The 17,789-nt window shown below is 45.0% G+C and overlaps 1 protein-coding gene across 3 annotated transcripts in view; it reads left to right on the forward strand.

Annotated features, from left to right (window-relative positions):
* The window catches only part of ARID4A (AT-rich interaction domain 4A), a 99,195-nt gene that overhangs the window by 26,140 nt on the left and 55,266 nt on the right, over positions 1-17,789 (forward strand). For all 3 annotated transcript variants that reach the window (XM_077264983.1, XM_077265001.1, XM_077264991.1), the window contains exons 12-14: positions 971-1,043; positions 16,062-16,156; positions 16,251-16,348. In XM_077264983.1, the coding sequence (XP_077121098.1) occupies positions 971-1,043; positions 16,062-16,156; positions 16,251-16,348 (266 nt within the window). The remainder of the gene's footprint in view (positions 1-970; positions 1,044-16,061; positions 16,157-16,250; positions 16,349-17,789) is intronic.

The following is a 17,789-nucleotide window of genomic DNA, read 5'->3' on the forward strand; positions in this document are numbered from 1 at the left end:
CCACTTTCCTGCTTTTGTCATTCTAAGGCTAAGAAATCAATTTTTTTTTCTGGGTCCCTCAACGGCATTTCAAACGAGTTGTATATCATTATGCGCATAGAAAAATGGCAAAGAAACTTTAATCATGCAGGTATGCCATTCAGTCTAGAAAAGCTGGGTCCCATCCTCTGAGAAAGCTGCAGGGGTTGCATTTTTAGTTTTCACTCCGCTTTCCCAAAACTGGTAAATTAGAAGCTGCTAAATAGAAGAGGCATTATTATGTACTTGGAATTTTATCATCTTTTACTGGTTTATGCCCTTTAAGGAAAACTGCAGGCAAAACTAACATCATGGTTTATCTTTAGTATAGGGCCTGATGGGACAGTACATTACACTATCATTGGGTTTTCTTTACATTTTTTGGTCATTTACCATCCTCACAGACCCAGCTTTCACCAAAGTGTCTTTCTAGGTCACCTTTAAAACTTCTATCCGGCGATACATGATAAATTACATTGGTTGTACATTATATTGTAGCTCAGCTCCACCTTCTTCACTACCAGACATAACCCGTGGTCAGGGCCAGCGTGGTTTCTTTAAAAAACCAGTTTGAGCACTAGTGTATGGGTGAATCTGAAGAGATGGTTGCCCACTGTTTGGCCAACCAATATCCTAATATTCCAACTTTAGGCTGACTTTGGCCACGACGCACATCGCTATGTGTAACGAAAGCCATTGTGCTTTTATTACAACTAGCAAATTACCGCGAACACAACATGCAAGTCAGAACGGTTCCCTGCAGATTGGGATTTTACTTGGTCTGGTTGCCACGTAGCCCCGGATTGTCGTGTAACCTGGGCCTTAGTCTTTCATAACAACTAATTCCATTGTCCTAATTCTTTACCATCATGACTTTCTTTTCATCTACTGAACAGGAATTGTGCACAATTTCTTACATTTTTCTTTTTTTTTTTTTTTTTCTTCCATGTAGCCGGAGGAAGAAGCAGACCCCATTGAAAGGGACCACTTCCTGCAGCAGCTTTACAAGTTTATGGAAGACAGAGGTAAGGTGCTGTCGATGAGAATGGAGTCCACTGGTGACCTGGCACCCCCCAGCGCTCATTTAGACTGCAGACACTGGAAATCATCATACCACTAATCCCATCATCTCCGTAGGAGCCGCACCAGATAAATCCAGCAAAAGTAAAATTGGCCAATTTATGAGAAAGACACTAGTTTAATAAATGACTTCTGTTAGACTAGGCTTGGCTGAAACGCTTTTGGTCTGCCCTTCCATTATGGGTTCCCATTTTTCTCCGGTGTGGTGTTTTTGAGGTGCTTTGTGCCGTATGCATCACTTGTCCGTAGAATATCTTCTCTGGAATTTTTTGGGGGGCTATTCCTTTATTCATTACTTCCTCCTATTATAGAATAAAGTGCTCACAAACAACATGTACGGCTGTAGATTAGGTTTCCAAAAGCAAGTGTACCTCATGTGTACCCTCTAATTATCTAGGTGTGGCAGTAACTCGGCTTGGCAGCTCTTACCTGTCGCAACACAGGCTTTTTTTTTTTTTTTTTTTTCCCCTTCACTTTTTTTCCCTGCACAGCATAAGCACAGACCCACGCTAACCGCTTGTAGATTGGAGAAACCGTAACCACCATCATCTGAGTGTGTTATTAACATTATGGGGAAGTAGTAGTATCTTGTGGAGTAATAATTGGCGACATACTTCTACAGAGGTCTAGTACCGGTACAGGGAAGAAAGTGCTTAAGAAATACAAAGACTTTGCAAGTAGCAGCTCCGGAAATCTGATCTTGGCGTCTGCTTTTCATAAAAGCCCAATTACCTGCTGGGTGCGTCTCAACAGATTATGCATCTTAACACCTATCTGTGGGATAGGTGAAAATGCTTAGATCAACGTGGGGATGTGGGGGGGACTCCGACCTCGGAAAGATGCCCACAGATTGCCAGAACCTTGAATGAAGTGACCGTCCAACATGTCCCCCACCGCCTAATTCATTCAGTGTCTTTCTGACACTGTACTTGGCTATACAGAATGAATGGAGTGGCAGGGTGCTTGATCGACCATTGGTACATAGAAACGGGGGACAGAAATCCTCCAATCTGGGGGTCTGAGCAGTTGGACCCTGACCCATCTAACAGTTTCAACCTATCCAACTTTTTCAGACTGTCATGCCCCTTTTTAAGCCCTTGTTTAGAAAATGTTTTGAAATGTCCTTTCAGGAATTTTGAAACGGCGAGGGTTATGCAGATCTCATCTCTAACCTGTTTTTGGGGGGTCTTTTTTTTGCACATATTTTACTTTTTCCATGCTCTTTTGTGTATCTGATCTCGACTCGACATGTCTCTTTTTGCAACACCTAGAGAAAAATACCTGCAGCTGCACCCCCCCTCCTCCCTATTTACTATTTGCGGGATTGCTTTTCTGAGGAACTAATAGAGTTTGCAGGTGGAGATGAGGCTACTTATGGCCTAGAGGACGACGTCACATTTCCTTGTTAGCTTCATGTATTCACCGTGATTGTAGCTGGCCCTAATATTCTACATAGATTGTGATAGTCCAAAATGCACATTCATTGCTGGCCACCAGTTCTTTGGAGTACAGCCTTTCAAACAGCCCCCTGTGTCTTTTAGCGTTTTGAGTAGGACACGGAGATGGGAAAATTGGGGCATTGGATGCTGCATTCATATCTGTAGCTTTTGGGAATTTTTTTTTTTTTATTCCCTTTCTAGTCAATCAGCATGCTGCCCCCTAGAGTTCGCCTTGCTGTTTCGGTGAAACTGGATTAGTCTTGGAAAAAAAAAATTGATTTCCATTGTAGAAAAAAAAATATATGTCAAGAGAACATCTCCCACACACTCGCAGCATGCTGGAATTAAGGGGTACCTGTCGCCTACACGTGGAGGGAACAGCAATCTTGTGGGATGGCAGTCGTCAATGTGTTAACTGATTAGGCCTGAGATCTAGCACTGGGAAACAAATCCTCCATCAGCGTCGCACGAAAACGGGAGGGAAACCCGAACTGATTCAGAAAAATCCTTTTGCAAAATTTATTGGATTCTTAACTAAAACAACTTAAAAAGAGACCCAACATCTGGTTTTCCGATTCTACACTGCTGCCGCCACGTTACGTGTCCCATAATTGGGATCCTAACTATCCATTCCCTGCAGACTAATGGTCTTTATACATCACTCTCGCTATATGGTAATGAAGTCGGATGGGCCAACCTCAGCTCCTGCTTACCCATCAGCTGACAGAATGACTCCCCACCAAGATCATTTCTGCCAGGCTGCATCCTGAATGATGCATAACGTAGTCACAGCAGTGTAGAACTGGGAAACGTAGTGATCGGATCCCTTAAAAAAAATATATATATATATATTTATATTTGTCCTGGATGGGTAGCAGATCTGAAGAAACTGGAAGACCCTTTTCCCCTGCAACTCTATGATGAACTCCATTGGTCCACCGAGTTGTTCCAAACTTCTCTACTACATATTGGGTAATGATTTGTTGCTCATGTGGGGTCTGATTGTCAGGACCCTCCAAAGATCAGAAGAATGGGGAGCTTTTATCTCACAATTCAGATGCCCTACCGTCGCTCCATTCATTCCCTATCTGATCACCTGAAGAACGAGCATTTTACTCCGTTGTTGGGTAATGATCGCCGTATTTACACGGGCTGATAATTTGGAACAAGCGTTCACTGATTCTTGCTCAAAAATCCTTGTTAAAGGAGGAATTCTGCTTGGGTTCTTGCCTGCCAGTCCCAAGGAGGATGGTACCAACCATGGAGGAGTTATTTCCAGGGCCCCAAAGTAGACCATGGTCTGCCCTTCCCTGTAGTAGTAGTAGGTCTGCCCTTCCCTGTAGTAGTAGTAGGTCTACCCCTACTCTTCCCTGTAGTAGTAGGTCTACCCTTCCCTGTAGTAGTAGTAGGTCTGCCCTTCCCTGTAGTAGTAGTAGTAGTAGGTCTGCCCTTCCCTGTAGTAGTAGTAGGTCTGCCCTTCCCTGTAGTAGTAGTAGTAGGTCTGCCCTTCCCTGTAGTAGTAGGTCTGCCCTTCCCTGTAGTAGTAGTAGTAGGTCTACCCTTCCCTGTAGTAGTAGTAGTAGGTCTGCCCTTCCCAGTAGTAGCAGTAGCAGTAGGTCTACCCCTACCCTTCCCTGTAGTAGTAGTAGTAGTAGTAGGTATGCCCTTCCCAGTAGTAGTAGTAGTAGGTCTACCCTTCCCTGTAGTAGTAGTAGTAGGTCTACCCTTCCCTGTAGTAGTAGTAGTAGTAGGTCTACCCTTCCCTGTAGTAGTAGTAGATCTACCCTTCCCTGTAGTAGTTCACAATGAAAAAAGAACCCCAACAAATATCCAGTGCTTTACATAAAGAAAATGTTTATTTAAGGATAAATAAACCATAAGGAGGGCTGGGAAGGTACCAAAGGAAAGAGGGTGCAACGTGGGGGATACTGATTGCCTGAAACTCAATATAAATATACACAATGTGGCCCAGAAAAAATTGTTACATCATGGTATGCTTATATAGTCCTATAAAGAGTCATTATGCCACAACAATTGGAAGTGCAATATAATCTAATCAAGAGACAAATGCAAAAAGGGTACAGGCATTTCAAGAGTTAAACCTGTATATGTTAAGTTCATCATACATGGGGGCTGAAATGAGGCTGCTAGTCACCAAGCATATGTATGCATCCATAGCTTAAAGTATAATTAATCACATTCAAAAATTAACCTTGAGCCACCCAATAGATTACCTTGTGCCTGTACAATCAGAGTCCCAATGATGCGCCCTTCCCCGACGCGCGTTTCGGCATCTGCCTTCGTCAGGGGGGTGGCGTCATCCAGACCAGAAGGGATATTTAAAGAAAGAGCAGCCAATGATAGCCGGAACGGGTGTGGAGCGACGCACTACTGCATTTGACGTCACCCTGAGGACCCGCCCCTCTGGCCCACGTGATCCCCGAGGTTGCGATCAGCTGTCGCAGCCCTGGGGGATACGAACAGGGAAGGAGGGACCCCCGGAGCGCAAACGCCGGCGTGCATAGTAGTAGTAGTACTTCCTTGTATTAGTAGGTTTGCCCTTCCCGTAGTAGTAGGTCTGCCCTTCCCTGTAGTAGTAGTAGTAGCAGCAGCAGCAGTAGGTCTGCCCTTCTGTGTGGTCCAATGTTATATCTCAGATGTGTTATTCTTCTATTCTTGGATGATTATTATCCATTACGATCCATCCATATCGGCCCCTCTGTTTTTGCCTCTCCTATGTATAGCACTCATGCTCTGTTCACATTGCTTAACAGCGCAGATCCATTCAGTCCCACTATCCAACACAAGAGACGCTCTCACAAATCACTTAACCATCTGCTCACTCTTTCTATCCTCCTTCTCCTAGTTGCTGGAGACATCTCTCCCAACCCCGGCCCCCCATGTTGTAACCAGTCAAACCTCCCAATTGCTACACCCTGAAACCCCTCTAGCCTTATTAATATTCCATGCATGCCTTCTGTCTCTTTCAATTGTGCCCTTTGGAATTCTCGCTCTGTGTGTAATAAACTCTCCTTCATTCATGACTTCTTCCTTTCTAACTCTCTTAATCTCCTGGCTCTTACTGAAACCTGGATCCAGCAGTCAGACACCACCGCTGCTGCTGCTCTTCCATATGGTGGACTACACTTTTCTCATACCCCAAGATCAGACAACAGAGCAGGTGGAGGCGTCGGTCTGCTCCTTTCACCCAAATGTACCTTCCAAGTTATCCCCCAAGTACCCTCACTTGTATTCCCTTCCTTTGAGGTCCATGCTGTCAGATTCTACGTCCCCTTCTCCATGCGAGTGGCGGTGGTGTATCGTCCTCCCGGCCCCTCTCATCCGTTCCTGGATCACTTTGCCACCTGGCTTCCACACTTTCTCTCCTGTGACACACCCGCCCTTATCATGGGTGATTTCAACATCCCCATTGCTTCTCCCCTCTCCCCATCTGCTTCTCACCTTTTATCTCTAACCTCCTCTTTCGGCCTCTCGCAGCATACAAACTCTCCAACGCATGAAGATGGAAACTCCCTTCTCCCGGCTTTGCTCAGTGGACAATTTCACAAACTCCCCTCTCCCGCTCTCTGACCACAACCTTCTTTCATTCTCTATCAAGAACTGCCATCCCGCTCAGGTCACCCCCACTTTCCACACTTATAGAAACACCCATTAACACCCAGAAACTTATGAAGAACTTGCAGTCCTCATTGGCCCCAATCTTCTCCATCTTATGTCATGATTCTGCTCTGAAGCATTACAATGAAACCCTGCAAAGTGCCCTGGATGAAGCTGCACCTCCTATTATTATTTATTTATATAGCACCGTTGATTCCATGGTGCTGTACATGAGAAGGGGTTACATATATCACTTACAGTAAACAAACTAACAATGACAGAGTGATACAGAGGGACGAGGACCCTGCCCTTGCGGGCTTACATTCTGCAGGATTATGGGGAAGGAGACAGTAGGTTGGGGGTTGCAGGAGCTCCGGTGTTGGTGAGGCGGTAGCTTCGGTAGTGATGAGGAGGCAGCGGGGTCAGTGCAGGCTGTAGGCTTTCCTGAAGAGATGAGTTTTCAGGTTCCGTCTGAAGGATCCGAATGTGGTTGATAGTCGGACGTGTTGGGGCAGAGAGTTCCAGAGGATGGGGGATATTCGGGAGAAGTCTTGGAGGCGATTGGATGTGGAGCAAATAAGTGTGGAGGAGAGAAGGAGGTCTTGGGAGGACCGGAGATTACGTGAGGGAAGATATCGGGAGATTAGTTCAGAGATATATGGAGGAGACGGGTTATGGATGGCTTTGGAATTCGCTGAGGGAATGGGAGCCAGTGAAGAGATTTGCAGAGGGGGGAAGCGGAGGAGTAGCGAGGAGAGAGATGGATTAATCGGTTAGCAGAGTTAAGGATGGACTGGAGAGGTGCAAGGGTGTTAGCAGGGAGGCCGCAGAAAAGGATGTTGCAGTAGTCAAGGCGGGAGATGATGAGGGCATGCACAAGCATTTTAGTAGATTGACGGTTGAGGAAAGGACGGATTCTGGAGATATTTTTGAGCAGGAGGCGACAGGAGGTGGAAAGATCTTGGATGTGCGGTTTGAAGGACAGGGCAGAGTCGAAGGTTACTCCGAGGCAGCGGACTTCTGGTACGGGGGAAAGCATTATGTCATTGATTGCGATAGATAGGTCAGGTAAGGAAGATCTGTGGGATGGAGGAAAGATGATGAGTTCAGATTTGTCCACATTGAGTTTGTGGAAGCGAGAGGAGAAGAAGGAGGATATGGCTGATAGGCACTCTGGGATTCTGGACTGCAGAGCGGTGACGTCTGGGCCAGAGAGGTAGATCTGAGTGTCACCAGCATAGAGGTGGTACTGGAATCCATGGGACTTTGAGTTGTCCCAAGCCATGTGTATAGATTGAGAAGAGTAGGGGTCCTAGAACAGAGCCTTGGGGGACTCCAACAGAGAGAGGGTGGGATGAGGAGGTAGTGTGGGAGTGGGAGACGCTGAATGTGCGGTTGGAAAGGTACGAGGTGATCCAGGATAGGGCGAGGTCTTTGATGCCAAAGGAGGAGAGGATCTGTAGTAGGAGGCCATGGTCAACTGTGTCGAAAGCAGAGGACAGGTCTAGAAGGAGGAGTACAGAGTATTGTCCAGTAGCTTTGGCGGTAAGTAGGTCGTTAGTGATTTTGGTCAGGGCAGTCTCAGTTGAGTGATACATAGAACAACTCAGCACAGACGGCGACAACCGTGGCACACGCTGCAAACACGTTTCCTGCAGCGGTGCTCCATGTGCCGAACTTCTGTGGAGAAAATTTAATCTACCCGAAGATTTCATCCATTATAAGTTCATGCTAAAAACATACAACTCTGCCCTTCACCTCTCCAAACAAACCTATTTCAACACCCTCATCACCTCACTGTCAAATAACCCTAAACGTCTCTTTGACACTTTCCAGTCCCTACTCAACCCAAGAGAGCAGGCCCCAACCACTGAACTTCGCGCTGATGATCTGGCCAATTACTTCAAAGAAAAAATTGACCTTATTCGACAGGAAATCATCTCCCAATCTCTTCATACCATGCACTGTCCTCCCTCCTCCACTGCATCTAGTTCACTCTGTGACTTTGAACCAGTTACAGAAAAAGAAGTAAGCAGGCTCCTTGCATCTTCTCGCCCGACCACTTGTACCAGTGACCCCATTCTGTCACATCTCCTCCTGTCCCTTTCCCCGGCTGTCACCTCTCACCTAACAAAAATATTCAACCTTTCTCTCACTTCCGGTATTTTTCCCTCCTCATTTAAGCATGCCATCATACATCCATTACTTAAAAAACCCTCCCTCGACCAAAACTGTGCCGCTAATTATAGACCTGTCTCTAATCTTCCCTTCATCTCTAAACTCCCCGAACGCCTGGTCCACTCCCATCTTACCTGCTATCTCTCAGATAACTCTCTTCTCGACCCTCTTCAATCTGGCTTCCGCTCTTTACACTCTACTGAAACTGCCCTCACTAAAGTCTCTAATGACCTACTAACAGCTAAATCTAATGGTCACTACTCCATGCTAATTCTCTTGGATCTCTCCGCAGCATTCGATACTGTGGATCATCAGCTCCTCCTCACTATGCTCCGCTCCATCGGCCTCAAGGACACCATTCTCTCCTGGTTCTCCTCCTATCTCTCTGACCGATCCTTCACTGTATGTTTTGCTGGTTCCTCCTCCTCTCACCTTCCCCTTTCTGTTGGGGTTCCTCAAGGATCAGTCCTAGGCCCCCTCCTCTTCTCTTTGTATACTGCCCCTATTGGACAAACAATCAGTAGATTTGGTTTCCAGTACCATCTCTATGCTGACGACACCCAATTAAACACCTCTTCTCCTGTTATCACTCCGACCTTTTTAGAAAACACCAGTGATTGTCTTACCGCTGTTTCTAACATCATGTCCTCCCTCTATCTGAAACTGAACCTGTCAAAAACTGAACTCCTCGTGTTCTCTCCCTCTACTAACCTACCTTTGCCTGACATTGCCATCTCCGTGTGCGGTTCCACCATTACTCCAAAGCAACATGCCCGCTGCCTTGGGGTCATCCTTGATTCCGAGCTTTCATTCACCCCCCACATCCGATCACTGGCTCGCTCTTCTTATCTGCATCTCAAAAACATTTCTAGAATTTGCCCTTTTCTTACTTTCGACTCTTACTGTTTCACTTATTCATTCTCGTCTGGACTATTGTAACTCTCTACTAATCGGCCTCCCTCTTACCAAACTCTTACCAAACTCTCCCCGCTCCAATCTGTCCTGAATGCTGCAGCCAGGATCATATTCCTCACCAACCGTTACACCGATGCCTCTACCTTGTGCCAGTCATTACATTGGCTACCCATCCACTCCAGAATCCAGTACAAAACTACTACCCTCATCCACAAAGCACTCCATGGCTCAGCACCATCCTACATCTCCTCTCTGGTCTCAGTCTACCACCCTACCCATGCCCTCCGCTCCGCTAATGACCTGAGGTTAGCATCCTCAATAATCAGAACCTCCCACTCCCGTCTCCAAGACTTTACACGTGCTGCGCCAATTCTTTGGAATGCACTACCTAGGTTAATACGATTAATCCCCAATCCCCACAGTTTTAAGCGTGCCTTAAAAACGCATTTGTTCAGATTGGCCTACCGCCTCAACGCATTAACCTAACTATCCCTGTGTGGCCTATTAAAAAAAAAAAAAAAAAAAAAACGTAAACCATAATCGGGTTCCTCGCATCATGTTCTCATACACTTTATGCAGTTAATAGCCTCTGTGTCTGTACTGCTACATACTTAGGCAGTTAACTGGTTCATGCAGCTTTACATGAACACCCGAGCCTTACACTATGGCTGGTCCAAATAACTAAAGCAATTGTTACCATCCACCTCTCGTGTCTCCCCTTTTCCTCATAGTTTGTAAGCTTGCGAGCAGGGCCCTCATTCCTACTGGTATCTGTTTTGAACTGTGATTTCTGTTATGCTGTTATGTCTATTGTCTGTACAAGTCCCCTCTATAATTTGTAAAGCGCTGCGGAATATGTTGGCGCTATATAAATAAAAATTATTATTATTATTATTACTAACTGCTACCTGGTAATGTGAGTGCACGTCTCCTGAGCCTCTTTATATGGTTTTGTTTTTACCTTATGCACACAGAAAGTATATAAATGTTGCAGGAACTTACTAGGATGCTGGTCATATGCCAAAAAGCAAGACCTGCCGGTGTACGTGTCATGCAGCTGTGGGCCAGCTACCTCCTCATAAAGCTGATTTCAGTTTTTCTACTTTTTGCAGTGGCTGCCTCCAGGCTTCAGACTGTAGGCTGTCCCTCACCCACTGACCCGACCAAGGGCCCATGCCGCGGGGGGTTGCTCGTCTCCCCAAGGCAGTGACTCGTTCTGTAAGTTTGGTCGGTCTGTGTGGGGGCCTAAGGTTTACACTTAATCTCATTTTGGGAAGCTGGCTGTTACTATGTAATTTTAGCTGAATTTCTTTCACAAACTTTAATTGCAGTTGCCTTTTCAATTACAAGATCATATGTTCTTTCTTATTTTTTGTTTAGGATTTTTTGGTATTTACACCACGGCCAGTCCATTTTACGTTGTAGTGCATTCACACCTTTCTGACACAAGCATTCTTGTATACCTTCTGTGCATTTGGTTTTTGCCCTTATGGCAAATATTACTCTGGTAGGGAACGTGTCATCAGAAAAAGACCTATTGTTTAATTCAGATTTTTATGTTAAATATTTTATTTTTTATAGATGTTTTTCCCTTTAAAAGTTAGAATTTCATACGGTTGCTAGGCTAAATTTTAGACTCCGACTTCCTTTTCTTCACACAGACAATAGCGGCAATAGACTGACTCAGATCAGATTTGTTTGTACAGAAGCCTTTTATGACCTTGCTCTAATATGGGCAGAGGTTACACTATAGAGTGGAGGTGACCTCTATTATCAATGGTGGATCATGTGTTAACACTTCTATATACTGTAGATATCAGTCATTGTACAGGAGGAGGAGGTGAGCTGTGACATCTATTATAAATGGTGGATCCTGTGTTATCTACTGTATATAGTGGTGTTATTAGTCATTGTACAGGTGGAGGAGATGAGCGGTGACATCACCTATTGTGAATGGTGGATCCTGTGTTATCTACTGTATATAGAGGTGTAATCAGTCATCGTACAGAAGGTGAGCTGTGACATCACCTATTGTGAATGGTGGATCCTGTGTTATCTACTGTATATAGAGGTGTAATCAGTCATCGTACAGAAGGTGAGCTGTGACATCACCTATTGTGAATGGTGGATCCTGTGTTATCTACTGTATATAGAGGTGTAATCAGTCATCGTACAGAAGGTGAGCTGTGACATCACTTATTGTGAATGGTGGATCCTGTGTTATCTACTGTATATAGAGGTGTTACTTTATTAGTCATTGTACAGGAGGAGGTGAGCTGTGACATCACCTATTGTGAATGGTGGATCCTGTATTATCTACTGTACATAGAGGTGTTACCAGTTATTGAACAGTAGGAATGAGGAGGAGTTAACCTATTTTGAATGGTGGATCTTGTATTATCTACTGTAATATAGCAGTGTTTATCTGTCATTGTAATCATATCTGTGATGATAGTGAGACTGCTGAAAAGTCTTCTGTGCACAACAGGAAGTAATGAGTTTCATGAAAGGCCTAGTAGCCAATGTGAAAATTGCAAGATGTCAGGAGGCTGTCCACTTCTTGGACAACCCCTTCTTACATGCTTATTTCCCCCTTGCAAAATAAAATGGAGAAAAACAGCAACTATATACAGTGGGGCAAAAAAGTATTTAGTCAGTCAGCAATAATGCAAGTTCCACCACTTAAAAAGATGAGAGGCGTCTGTAATTTACATCATAGGTAGACCTCAACTATGGGAGACAAACTGAGAAAAAAAAATCCAGAAAATCACATTGTCTGTTTTTTTAACATTTTATTTGCATATTATGGTGGAAAATAAGTATTTGGTCAGAAACAAACAATCAAGATTTCTGGCTCTCACAGACCTGTAACTTCTTCTTTAAGAGTCTCCTCTTTCCTCCACTCATTACCTGTAGTAATGGCACCTGTTTAAACTTGTTATCAGTATAAAAAGACACCTGTGCACACCCTCAAACAGTCTGACTCCAAACTCCACTATGGTGAAGACCAAAGAGCTGTCAAAGGACACCAGAAACAAAATTGTAGCCCTGCACCAGGCTGGGAAGACTGAATCAGCAATAGCCAACCAGCTTGGAGTGAAGAAATCAACAGTGGGAGCAATAATTAGAAAATGGAAGACATTCAAGACCACTGATAATCTCCCTCGATCTGGGGCTCCACGCAAAATCCCACCCCGTGGGGTCAGAATGATCACAAGAACGGTGAGCAAAAATCCCAGAACCACGCGGGGGGACCTAGTGAATGAACTGCAGAGAGCTGGGACCAATGTAACAAGGCCTACCATAAGTAACACACTACGCCACCATGGACTCAAATCCTGCAGTGCCAGACGTGTCCCACTGCTTAAGCCAGTACATGTCCGGGCCCGTCTGAAGTTTGCTAGAGAGCATTTGGATGATCCAGAGGAGTTTTGGGAGAATGTCCTATGGTCTGATGAAACCAAACTGGAACTGTTTGGTAGAAACACAACTTGTCGTGTTTGGAGGAAAAAGAATACTGAGTTGCATCCATCAAACACCATACCTACTGTAAAGCATGGTGGTGGAAACATCATGCTTTGGGGCTGTTTCTCTGCAAAGGGCCAGGACGACTGATCCGGGTACATGAAAGAATGAATGGGGCCATGTATCGTGAGATTTTGAGTGCAAACCTCCTTCCATCAGCAAGGGCATTGAAGATGAAACGTGGCTGGGTCTTTCAACATGACAATGATCCAAAGCACACCGCCAGGGCAACGAAGGAGTGGCTTCGTAAGAAGCATTTCAAGGTCCTGGAGTGGCCTAGCCAGTCTCCAGATCTCAACCCTATAGAAAACCTTTGGAGGGAGTTGAAAGTCCGTGTTGCCAAGCGAAAAGCCAAAAACATCACTGCTCTAGAGGAGATCTGCATGGAGGAATGGGCCAACATACCAACAACAGTGTGTGGCAACCTTGTGAAGACTTATAGAAAACGTTTGACCTCTGTCATTGCCAACAAAGGATATATTACAAAGTATTGAGATGAAATTTTGTTTCTGACCAAATACTTATTTTCCACCATAATATGCAAATAAAATGTTAAAAAAACAGACAATGTGATTTTCTGGATTTTTTTTTTCTCAGTTTGTCTCCCATAGTTGAGGTCTACCTATGATGTAAATTACAGACGCCTCTCATCTTTTTAAGTGGTGGAACTTGCACTATTGCTGACTGACTAAATACTTTTTTGCCCCACTGTATATATATATATATATATATAATGTGCCTGCAGCACTCATTCTGTTGCAGTGATGTCAGTGCCACTCTCACAGCATTTGCGTGACATTGGCTGCAGAGCTCAAATGGCATGCGAATCTGCGTCCGTTAATGGGCTGCAGCGCTCATGTGGCATAGCAATACCCCTCAAGTGCTGGAAGAACTGGTAGCGACATCACTGCAACAGCATCAGTGCTTGAGGTAGGGGTTTATGTTTTTGTTTTTTAATTTCTTTATTATTCTGATAAGGTGACTAACCCTTTAATTTTTATATCGATTAATTGAAAAAAACATCAACCAATTTTTTTTGAATGTCCATATTTAATGCAAAAACCTAATTTAAACAGTGTAATTTTCTCATGAAACTTTCACTTTAAGGGGATCCTATCAGCTGATTCATGCAACCTGAACTGCAGTCAGCATGAATTGGAGCCTCACTGCACAATTGCAGCCCGGTAGCTCTTTTTTTTTCCCTTCTAAATATACTTTAAAACCTATCTCACAGAGCAGCACTGAGAGTAGCCGGCCAGGAGTGGGGCTGGATTAGTCTCTGCTCTCCCTATGGTCTCCGGACAGATCGGAGGAACATATACTTGTCTGCAGTTGTGCTGCCAGGCTCTGGTTCGTGCTGCGCTTGGTTTACTCAGCATAAATCTGACAGGTTCCCATTTTATAGGAAAAGTTGATTCAAAGTTGGATTTTCCAAATAATTTCCCCCTCCCCCCACTCTTGTTCCTCCACTTATATTTAGACATGTACCCTGTGCTTAACAATAGTACTTTACTCTTCTATAGCCTTAGGGTACTTTCACACCAGCGTCGTACTCGGCCCGTCGCAGTGCGTCGGGCCGACGTACCGACGCTAGCAGTGATTGCGCCGCACAACGGGGGCAGCGGATGCTGTTTTTCCACGCATTCGCTGCCCCATTGTGAGGTGGGGGCGGAGTTCCGGCATGCGCGGTCGGAAATGGCGGTCCGTCGGCGGCAAAAAAACGTTATATAGAACGTTTTTTGCAGCCGACGGTCCGCCACAACACGGCGCAACCGTCGCACGACAGTTGCGACGTGTGGCAATGCGTCGCTAATGTTAGTCAATGGTGAAAAAACGCATCCTGCAAGCACTTTTTCAGGATGCGTTTTTTTTGCCAAAACGACGCATTGCGACGTATTGCAAAAAACGCTAGTGTAAAAGTAGCCTTAGAATGATGGAGAAAGGTGCTGGAAGAGGATCTGCTCGCTTTCCTGATATCCGTATGCAAATTGCCTCTTCTGAGAAAAAGAGGACTTAACTCTATAGCGCCACCTGTTGGAAGTAGCAATCCTACAAGTCACAATCAACCCTTTAACGAGTCGTGCAATATGACTTAGGATAAAAGCCAAATCAGTATCTCATGCTTCGCACTGACGAGGGCCAACAGCCCGAAACACCGTGTCTGCGAATTGAGATACTGATTTGGCTTTTATCCTAAGTCATATTGCACGACTCGTTAAAGGGTTGATTGTGACTTGTAGGATCGCTACTTCCAACAGGTGGCGCTATAGAGTTAAGTCCTCTTTTTCTCAGAAGAGGCAATTTGCATATTTAATTTCCCAGAGGAGCATTGCATGGCGAATAAGCCTCCTTACCTTGACAAGCCAGATGGTATGTCACTCTCCATTAGGAGAAACGTTACCTGATATCCGAAGTAATTCCTTCCATTCATAATAAAATTACATTTTTATAACTCTGTCTTGTGCCAGTCCTTAGTATATTCCTCCTGGAAACGTATGACTTAAAATTTAGATGTGAGCAAATAAATTGACAGGACCCTGGTCCAGTGGCCAAGTTGGTAGCCCAAGGAGCCGGATCGGATCCTTACGTGCCTTCTATTACCTTCAGTGTCACCGGCGCCTCTTCTGATTAGGAGCTCTCACATTGTCATGCACTTGGCAATTTACAACGTAATGACGTCATGTCAGGCCTACTAGTCCTCAGAGGCAGCGGCTGTGGTCTGGGAGCAAGCATCTACTAACGTGGCCATATAATCATCATGTAATCAGGATGTGCTGCTGACAACACTGCTTTATGGGGGGCAGAACGATCCAATTAATGATCATCATGTCCCCATACAGATTTGTCTGATGTGTGAACTGGACAATTAATGTTCGTCTATCGACTCGTATGTAGTTGATCAGTCCTCGTTTACGAGCAGGTATCGGCCTGCCTAAATAGGCTTTTTGTCCAGGGACACATCCCATTGACAAGGGGAACGTAACAGACCGTTTTCAGGAGGAATAACGCAGGAATGGCAGAGTTCTGAATAGTCCTTTTAGTAAAGCAGACTGGTCAGGAGGAAGGACGGGTCCTCTTTAGGCACACGGATGTTACCTACTCCTGCATTCAATGCCTCTGAGGCAACCGTACGATGTGGTCCTGGCACGTACATGCTGGTTTATGGCAAGATCTCCTATTGTGTCCTGCACCTTTTTGTTCTTTTGATTAATCACTCATAGATCACCTTGTTTCCAGTCCCAGTTGTCATCCTTACAGGTTGTCATTTTTTCCCCCTCCAATTCCTAGGAACGTCCATCAATAAGCCGCCAGTATTGGGTTACAAGGATCTGAACCTTTTCAAGCTCTTTCGACTTGTGTATCAGCAGGGGGGTTGTGATAATGTAAGTACAGGCAGAACCCCAGCTGGATATTTGCACTGCTTTATTAACCTGGCCGAGTATAACTTTACATTATTTTATTTATTTTTTCCCCCAGATTGAAAGTGGGGCCATATGGAAGCAGATTTATATGGACCTTGGCATTCCTATTCTAAATTCAGCAGCATCCTACAATGTAAAGACTGCCTACAAAAAGTGAGTTTATTTATCGTGACTGGGGGTATTTTAGCTAAGATGGAAGATAAGGACGCAACTATGCACCGTATTCTGTTTTGTAGCACATGGTAACAACCATTAAGACCCCTTATATGCCCCGTGTCCTGAGCTCTTGGCACACAGTTGGTTCTTTTTCACTCCTAGCTCTTGCTGTGCTGTTGTAAAGGACGGTGGCAGAGCGGAAAACTAGTGCTTGGTACAGATACATGTACCCCAAGGAATATAGGACACTCACTATTCCTTGGGTGAAGGAGGAGATGGAGGACATTCATCTCTGCAAGACTCCACTTTTCCATTATACCTTCAACAATGAATGAGAAGATGCAGGGAGAGTCAAAACTGTAGTTAAAGGGCTTGTCTGGTCTTGGGTTACAAGTCTGCAGTCACTCTGTGATTGTAGACTTGCAAATCCTCACAGCAAACCGTGTGCACACTGTCAAGATTAACAGGCGCCGAGGGCTGCTGGGCGTGTGACCTGCAAATATGCAATTTGCATACATGTAGTAATTTGCTGACTAGACTTGCGTAACCTCACTCGTAATACAAGTGAATTGAACAAGGCCGGACAAGTCTAGTCGGAATGTGGCTGTGCGTGTACATATGATCAACTGCTCCCGACGTCTGCATCGGAGAATCCTGACATTGCACACTGCGAGCAGTAAGAATCCACAAGTCGGGGGTCGAATTTAATGACTGTAGACTTTTATACCAAGCCTGGACAATCCCTTTAAATGATTTGTACACTACTGGACAGCCCCTAATTAATAGGACCCCCAGGCCGGCGCGACTCATGCTTCTTGTTGCGTTTCACTCCCTATCGATCGTTGCAGCACTGAGCATGAAGAAGCAGGTTTCATTCAGGAGGAGGGTAGATTTCCTATTATGTCTTATTTTCTTCACCTCCCAGTGTCCATTACTTTCTAACCTCCCCTGTAAGAATATTTGTAACTGTGCTTCCAAGCCAGTGGTCACGGTCGTCACATGATTCATGTGTCTTTACATTGACTCTCGCTCTGTTTTATCCCTCTGTTCTGGACTCTAGATTTAGATGGGTCATCGCTAGATTATAGCAAAGCACTTACAGCACCCATGTCCGTAGCCCATTGTTGCCGGACCAGAACCTGGTGAACCTATGACATCCTCGGAGCCTTTCCTGATCAGAAGACCTATCAATCACATGACGTCCCTGTGGGGGGCCGCTAATTGGAAGAGACGATGGACTGGGAGTGCTGTCGGTTAGCATGAGGTTCACAGGACTCTGGTCTGTTGGCCACAGACTACCACCCATGGCTGCCACATCGGTGGCCTGCAAAACATTTTGCTTAACGCTAATCATCATTTTTCCTGGTAATGATCTCTCTAGATCCAGAGTATGGAGGAGGGATGGATTAGACCAGAAGTAAACGGTGTAGCAACGCAG

This window comes from Ranitomeya variabilis, chromosome 1 (assembly GCF_051348905.1).
Source record: "Ranitomeya variabilis isolate aRanVar5 chromosome 1, aRanVar5.hap1, whole genome shotgun sequence".
NCBI classification, from domain to species: Eukaryota; Metazoa; Chordata; class Amphibia; order Anura; family Dendrobatidae; genus Ranitomeya; species Ranitomeya variabilis.